The sequence below is a fragment of the Marmota marmota genome, unplaced genomic scaffold (genome assembly GCF_001458135.2).
Source record: "Marmota marmota marmota unplaced genomic scaffold, marMar, whole genome shotgun sequence".
NCBI classification, from domain to species: domain Eukaryota; kingdom Metazoa; phylum Chordata; class Mammalia; order Rodentia; family Sciuridae; genus Marmota; species Marmota marmota.
This window is the reverse complement of record NW_026000168.1, coordinates 16,859,835-16,868,461: the sequence shown is the minus strand read 5'-3', so window position 1 is coordinate 16,868,461 and position 8,627 is coordinate 16,859,835. Positions and strand designations below refer to the sequence as shown.

Here is an 8,627-nt window from a genome sequence, read left to right as displayed (position 1 = left end):
TTTTTTTTTTTTTTTTTTTTTTTTTTGGTGCTAGGGATCAAACCAGGGCCCTGTGCACGCAAAGCACACACTGCCCCACCAGGAGTCCTGCCCCTCCTGCTTCTCACCAGGACTGGGAGACGGCGCTCTGGGTCCCCAACCTCTCTCACCAGCATGCCCCACACAGACGACTGAGGGCCTCCAACAGGCAGGGGCAGTGGCAGATGCCTCTAATGCCATCAACTCGGGAGGCTGAGGCAGGAGGATCACCAGCTGGAGGCCAGCCTCAGCAACTTAGCAAGGCCCTAGGCAATTTAGCGAGACCCTGTCTCTAAATAAAATACAGAATAGGGCTGGGGATGAGGCTCAGTGGTTAAGCGCCCCTGGGTTCCATCCCCAGTACCAAAAACAAAACAACAAAATCTTGGAGTCGTCCTGGCCTCCTCTTTCTTTACCCCCAACATCCAGTTTGTCAGGCAATCCTACTGGCTTTACCCTCAAAATATATTCAGAATCTGGTGACTCTCCCATTGGGCTGGGGTGTGGCTCAGTGGCAGAGCCCCTGCCTGACATGTGTGAGGTCCTAGGTCTCATCCCAGCACAAGAAAAACAAATGACCTGACTACTTCTCTCGGCTTCCCTGGCCTCCACCCTGCCTGGGAGATGCTTTCCCGCCCTCCTGCCCCGGCCTCCTGTCCACAGGCTGCTCCCAACACAGCAGCAGGAGGGGGCCTTCAGAATGCAAATCGCATGGGTGCCTCCTCTGCTCAGCCCACTCAGGGCCTGTCCATTTTCACTAAGCATCAAGGCCAAGTTTGGCCCTTGCGGCTGCCCACGTGGTCTGGTGACCTCTCAATCCCCGCCCCTGTTCCTAGTACACACAGCGGCACCTGGGAGACTCTGTCGTGGCCCTTCCCTGGCAGGGTCTCCCTCCTCCAGATGCGCAGTGTGCTGGGCCTTCAAGCCTTTGCTCACCTGTCCCCATCCGTCGTATCCTGTCCCCAGTCCCCCCAGAATAGAAGCCCCCCTGGCCGTTTGTCTGTCCTGTTCTCTGAAGTATCTCAAGCACCTTGGACAGTGCCCAGAGCACAGATGGCCGCAAGATACATGCTGGATCGCCTGACAGGACAGAAGTGCAGGCGATTGCCCTGTCCTCGCATCTGGGAGCTCTATTTTCAAAATAAATAAAGACTGGCTAAGGGGAAAATGAGCAGCTGTGACGCCATCACGGACAGCGGGACCCAGAGCAGCCTCTCACCATCCTTAGCATAGGCCACACAGTACACGGTGTCCTTGTGTCCCTTGAGGGGCTGAACCAAGGTGCCATCCGAGGTTTCATAAACCTGGAAAAAGACAGAGAAGTACACATTACCTAGGGGGCACCTAGTGTTCAGAATTCTTGCAGGGCTGCTCCTGAGACTTGGAGCACACCTGTCATTCCAGCAGCTCGGGAGGCTGAGGCAGGAGGATCGCGAGTTTAAAACCAGCCTCAGCAAAATTGAGGCCCTAAGCAACTCACTGAGCCCCTGTCTCTAAATAAAATACAAAATAGGGCTGGGGATGGGGCTCAGTGGTCGAGTGCCCCTGAGTTCAATCCCTGGTACCCCCCAAAAAAGAAAAAAAAATCATAGAACTGAACCCTGGCTTTGCAAGTCAGAGGGGGTGTTACAAAGCCCATCTGCAATATGGATTCAGGATACTTTATAGCCTGTGGGATGCAGAGATGTAAAAAACACACCGTCTAGAAATCAGAGCAACACTGTCCAAAATGGTCAGAGGATTGGGAAGATAATCTATGAGAAGGCTCTGGGTTGTTTACCCTGGAGAAAGGCCGTCTGTGGAACAATTCACCCAGGGCTTAAAGATCCTGCAGTTACTAAGCAGAGAAGGGACATCAATCAGTCTGCAGATCTGGAGACAACAGAGGACAGGAAGTGGGCTTACGTAGCAGGAAGGCAGATCACAAAGGTTTTTAGGTCAAACAGAACGACTTCTCTGAAGATTCCATTTATACACTGGGACAAGTTCCAGGGGGAGCTGATGTCCTTTGAAAATATGAAAAAATAGGAAAGAGCCATATGGAATTGTTTAGGTGGGCCCCTGTCGAAAAGTTGGGGTCAGGCTCTGTGGTCCCCTGGAGAGAGAGAGGACCTTCAGAACTGCTGCTTGAATTTTTTCAAGGGGACAAATATGAACTGACACCCGCCCAGTTTCAAAAGCATTTTGATTCATTGTCCTCGCCTCTTTTCAAAGCAAAAGGGGAAGATGAATGGTCCCCAGGAGGCACTGTTCACAGGTTCCTATCTGATGCACAGTTTACTTACCTGTTTTAAATAGCCCATTTCCTTCCCTATGAAAAAATAATGGCTGGTTTCTCTGCCCTGGCCTTTTTTTATCTCAAAAAAGAAAAAAAATAGGGGGGGGAGGGTCCTATTCCACAGTGCTTCTAAGAGGGTGGGGAGAGCACTTAAAAAGGAAACTCAGACCAAATCCTACCAGTAATCTGTTTCCTGCAGCCAGAATCAGTTGCGTTCCATCGGGCTTAAATGCAAGGTCATAGACACTAAATCAGAGACAAGACAAAAAGACAATTAGGAACCAAAATAATGAGGTCGGCTAATGGCCAGGAAAGCCAACTTGATTTCCATTATGAAAACACCGCCGTGTGGAGCAGGGAGAAAAATAATGGCTAAGAATTGCATTTGGTTGCGAATTCCATTCAACCACCACGCCCTGGCAGGCCACTCCATCACAGTCCCCCGGCTGGCCGTCCTCTGGGACAGACGTGATTCAGAGTCAACTGTAAAGGGCACCAACTCTTCCAACATTGTAGCCACTGTCAAGGCTGCACACCTGGGAGAAGGTGTAGAGGCTAGTGAGTGAGTCCACACTGGTATTTACTGAGTGCCTCTGTTGCTAGGCACCAGCAGATAGGAGATGAGAGGATCAGAGGCCCTTCCTGTCCCCAAGAAAACTACCATCCAGTGGGAAGGTGTCAATCAGACACCTCACCAAGAACTATTCATCCATTCTAATACACACACACACACACACACACACACACATACACACACACATTTTAATACACCAGGGATTGAACCCAGGGTGCTCAACTACTGAGCCACATCACCCAGCCCTTCCTATTTTTTGAGACAGGGTCTTGCTAAATTGCTAAGGGCCTCGCTTAGTTGCTGGCTGGCCTCAAACTTGCGATCCTCCTGCCTCAGCCTCCCAAACTGCTGGGATTACAGGCGTGCGCCACTATAGCTGACTCAGGCATACATTTTTTTCATATTTTAGCGTCTCTGAGTTTGGAATATGTCTGATAATTGATGATACATCAGTTCAACTGATAGCATTTTTTTTTGCTTTCTTATTGATACGCAAAATAATGGTATTTTAAAATAAAAATATTTGCCAGTTGTGGTAGTGCACACCTGTAATCCCAGGAACTCGGGAAGCTGAGGCAGGAGGATCACAATTTAAAAGCCAGCCTCAGTAACATAGTGAGGCCCTCAGCAACTCAGTGAGGCCCTGTCTCTGAATAAAAAATAAAAAGGGCTGGGGTGGGGCTCAGTGGTTAAGTGTCCTTGGGGTCAATCTCTGATTTAAAAAAAAAGATCAAAAGGAGAAAGACGGAGTGTTCAGATTTGAGGACAGGATTGAAGGGGCTTCATGAAGAACATAGTCTTTGAATAAGGCAGAACTTGGTGACATGCAGGAGGAGACTCACAAGGCACAGCCCTCAGGCAAAGAAGACAGATCAAGCACAGACCTGAATGTGGGGACACAAGAATATAAATAATTGAGTTTGAGAGAACCATTGGCTACCTACAAGGCCAGGAGAGAGAGGAGGCTAGAAAACCAGGCCAGAGCCCTGTTCAAAGGTTCTGGATGGCAGAGGGCCTCCTTGTTCAGATGATAAGAAACGGCAGTCAGAACTTATTGCAAAAGCTTTGTGTGGTCAACTACCTGGCGCTTGTCAGAATCTAAAAATCCACACCCTCAGTGACAGGACGGGGCCCGTACTACAGACAGCTCCAGGCTGGGCTCTTCTCAAACCCACAATGTCATTTCATCTTCCCAAGAATTCTGTGATGTAAGGATCATCGCCCTCGGGGCTCTGGACAGTGGGTCCTGTATCCACAGATTCTATCAACCAGGGGTTGAAAGGATTCAAAAAATAAAACTGCAGTGAACACAGATTTTTTTTTTTCTCGTGACTATTCCCTAAATAGACTAGGACAACTGTTTCCATAACATTTATGTTATTTCAGGTACTCAGTCATCCAGAGACAATCTAAAGCACAATGTGGGTTCTATGCAAATCCAATACCATTTTATATAAGGGACTAGAGCAGTCATAGATTTCGGTATCTGACAGGTGTCCTGGAACAAATTGCCCATAGATAGGGAAGGACAACTGGAATTGGTTTTGTGGATGATGACACCACAGTTCAGAGAGGTCAAGTACTTTACCCCATGTCACACAGCCAGCAAGTAAAACGCCCAGAATATAGCTTGGGTCTGCCTCTAGAACCTGTGCTTTTAACCACTGTGCTATAATGCCATCGACTCTCTTCAACTGTCACCTAGTATTGCAAATCTGTCACCCTAATGCTGTAATAAGAACAGCGGCTAACATTTCTTAAGCACGTGTACTACTGCATGTACCAGGTATAGCTTGCTTAACTTCACAACAACCCTCTGCCTATTTTGCAGATGAGAAAACTGAGGCCTAAAGAATGAACTTAAATAACCTGCCTGAAATTAAAATGCTACCAAGTGGAGGTGGAGCCAGGAATCAAATTCAGGCAGTTAGCCCATGCCATAGTCGACAAAATAATCAGCAATGGTTTTCATGCCTTACCAAAATTAAAAAAGAAAAATATCATCACCTACTCAAGGCATTACTTGTAGAATTGGGGAAGTTAAAGTTTTATCTGTCTCTTTAGTTATTGGTACCCAGGGGCTCTATCACTGAGCTACATCCCCAGCCTTTAGATTTTTATTTTGAGACAGGGTCTTTCTAAGTTGCTGAGGCTGGCTTTGAACCTGTGATCCTCCTGCCTCAGCCTCCCCAGTTGCTGGGACTGCAAGCATGCACCATGGCACCTGGCATTCACCTGCATGATGCTTTGATCTAGGTATACGTTATAGAAAGCTGATTGACATATCCATTCCCTCAAGGAACAACTTATCACTTTTTGTAATAAGAATATTAAAAATCTATTCTTTCAACCATTTTGAAATATACCGTACATCAGTGCTGGTATGCAGCGGAATAAGCCAATGAAACTTACTCTTCTGGTCCAGCTGAAACCTGGTGACCTTTATCAACATTTCCCCTTCCCTATCCCTCGCTGGCCCCTCCCCTGGTTACGATGAGTCCACCTATTCGGATTCTACCATAAATGAGATCATACAGCATAGGCTCCACTGAGCCAGAGGCTTCCTTGACAGGAGGTGATAAGGGAGGTGAGCTCACATTATGTCACTTGATTCTTTTAACATATGGAGTAAACAGGACAGGAGCTGGTTTATTTTTATAGATGAGGAAATGAAACTCCAGAGAGACAACTTGTCGTGTGCTGTCACAGCTGACTGAGGGAGAAGCTGTAGCAAAGTAACTGTCAGCTGGGCGCGGTGGCAGACGCCTATAATCCCAGTGGTTCAGGAGGCTGAGGCAGGAGGATCACAAGTTGGAGGCCAGCCTCAGCAATTTAGCAAGGCCCTAAGCAACTCAGCCAGACCCTGTCTCTAAGTAAAATGTAAAAAATGTCTGGGGATGTGCTCGGTGGTTAAGCACCCCAGGTTCAATCCCCAGTACCAAAAAGGAACTGTCACACCCTTTCAGCTGAGGATCCTCTGGATAGGAGCAAACTCAGGCCCTGGGTCCTGTAGCTTGCTCCTTCTCTGGTCTGTGGCTAACAGACCTGGGCCTCCCTTGTTTGTTACACTTTCTCTGAGTCCAGAGAAATGTTCCTGGCACACTTCACATTCTGAGCTGCAGGACAGTAGATTAAAAATCAGAGCAGAGGTGGGGTCAGAAAAGGTGACCTCCTACATGGGCTCGTCCTCCACACTGATGGGGCTGGGAGGGGGGTCTGCACCCCGTCCTTGTTTTGCTCTTTTCTCTGCCTCAGACACATGTCACCTGAGCTCATCAGAATGATCCCTGTGTGGCCTCTTCCTCGTAAGGCATTTGGGGTTGAATTACCAAACCATCTTCCAGGGTCTCCCTTGGGCTAACCTTGAACTATCATCCTCACAAGTGTGAAAAAAATTCACATTGCTGAAATCTCTTGAAATCTTCCTTCCTAAAACATAATATGGAAAACGGATTGGCCCCAGCCTAAACTCTTACTGTACGTATAATCTGTCCAATTCAGGCTGGCTCCGAGTTACAGAGTCTTCTTTATCTTCAGGGTTTCAGATATGATCCTGTCTAATTATATGCAATTTGAGGGTAACGATCATGTTTTAGAGTGTTCATTTGTGGATCCAAAGTATGTGGCATTGTCCTAGAAACATCAGGAACGTTTCTGACCAACTGACAAAATTTTATCTTGAATCCCTCAGACCTTAATTACAACATGAGATCACAGAAACCCGGAATTGGAAAGGATTTTGTGGTGGTGTCTAACGCCCCCTCCAGGACAAGAATTCCCTCCAAGTGGCCATTCCAGCCTCAAATGTGGTCGGGCGGGGAGCCTGCTCACCCACTGGCCGTCTGCTCTACTGTGGGATGGCTCTCTCCCCGTGTCCCCTTTTATGCACAAAGGAGATTTCATCAGATCCCACTGCAGAGAGACACAGGGCAAGTCCTGAGGGCTGTCCTCTGCCAGCCTTGTCCCAGCCCTCTGCAAAATTGAAGTCCCAAAAGGCCTCTCCAAACAATATGCAATCTAGCCCAGCGCCCTCTTATTTGCTTAGAAATCTGAGCTACAGGATGTGGCTTTATTAAATCTCATTTGCAAATGGGATAAGAATTCACAGGTGGCTGTTCAGATTAACCAAGATGATGTTTGTGAACACGGCTGGCCGACCAGAGCTCAGTAAACACGCTGGGGGACACCAGAATGGGGTGCACTGGCCGAATACAGCACCATGTTGAGCTTTGGGGTGGAAAACAGAGTCTGGCTGAGCTCCCAAGCTGACATTTAAATGTTTAGGAAGCTTGGGGAGAAGAGGGCGAGAAGGACCACCTAGCTAACAGGAGTCACACTGGGTTTATGAGATGAAGAATAACAAACAGAGACTTCTAACTACTACGTGAAGGATGGGGTAGGAGCAAAAGAGGAAATCAGGAGACAGTGTCTGGTCAGCTACGGAGGGCTGATCTCTGACATCTGAGATTTTTTAATTTGATCATCTCTTACTTTTTCCCAGACACCCCCCTGACCCACCCACCCAGGATACCAGTTGGCCTATCTGGCTGCCAACTGTTGGTCAACAATCACTGGACCTACTATTGATTTATTTTTTCATTCATTCATTTATATATTTGGTTCAGGGGATTTAACCCAGGGCACTTTACGACTGAGCTCCGGCCCTTTTTATTTTTCACTTTTGAGGCAGGGTCTCTGTGAGTTGCTGAGGCTGCCCTTGAACTTGGGATCCTCCTGCCTCCTCTGTTGCAGATCTGCTGTTCTAATAAATCGTTTCCAACCAGTGATGGCCAAGAAGCAGCCAGCCAATCCTCATTCACTTCCTGATTCCTTCAATCACGAAACATCGATCCACCAAACAGCAACCACCAATGACCTGTCCAGGCTCTGAAATCACGTGGAAATGAATGAAGACATAGCCCTTGCTTTTCAAGGGTTTATGGTCTTCTGGGATAAATAGATTTAAAAAAAAAAAAAATTACTCTTGCGCTTGACAGACTCTAAGTACCACAGAGATGAAGGGAGACAATTCTGTGCCAGGGGATGAAAATAGAGCAGATCAGGCTGCATTTGGCCAGCAAATGTTTAGTTTGGCCCACATGGTGTTTTACTTTGTATTTTCCTTTTAGATGCCAACATTGAAAAATTAGGGCATTTCACATTAAAAACCCAGATTCCTAGCTTGGTAAAAACAGGAAGATCTGAGCACCCGAGGCCAAGTCCCTGTAGAGTGATGATTGGCAGGAGCACAGCCACAGCTGCCCCTTTCCAGTAGAGCTTGAACTCTTCAGGTGGCCACAGTCCGTGCCATCCCTGATTATTCTGTGACACGGAAGCCAAATGTGCAGTTGCCAGTTATCACCAGCTTGTGCAATGGGTACTTCCATGATAGAGGGAGAAAGAAAAAAGAATTTGACTTTTTACTCAATTTCCATTAAAAGTAAAAAGAAAAAACAAAACCTTAATGCTGGGGGTGTACCTCGGTCGGTATGCATGCTTATCAGGTATGCGGGAAGCCCTGAGTTCAGTCCCCAGCACTGCAAAAAAATTATAAAGCTTAAGCCAGGCTTGGAAGTACATGTCTGTAATCCCAAGCTATTTGGGAGGCCGAGGTAGGATGATTGTAAGTTCAAGACTAGCCCAGGCAATTTAGTGAGACCCTATCCGCGCCCCCCCACCCCACACACAAATAATTAAAAAGGACTTGGGAGCTGGGCATGGCAGGTGCATGCCCATAATCCTAGTGACTAGGGAAGC

General features: G+C 47.4%; 1 protein-coding gene across 4 annotated transcripts in view; it reads right to left on the bottom strand.

The window, feature by feature from the left end:
* The window catches only part of Ift122 (intraflagellar transport 122), a 54,823-nt gene that overhangs the window by 44,767 nt on the left and 1,429 nt on the right, over positions 1 to 8,627 (bottom strand). For all 4 annotated transcript variants that reach the window (XM_048787139.1, XM_015495047.2, XM_015495045.2 and 1 more), the window contains exons 2-3: positions 2,476 to 2,542; positions 1,238 to 1,322 (exon numbers count right to left, since the gene is read on the bottom strand). In XM_048787139.1, the coding sequence (XP_048643096.1) occupies positions 1,238 to 1,322; positions 2,476 to 2,542 (152 nt within the window). The remainder of the gene's footprint in view (positions 1 to 1,237; positions 1,323 to 2,475; positions 2,543 to 8,627) is intronic.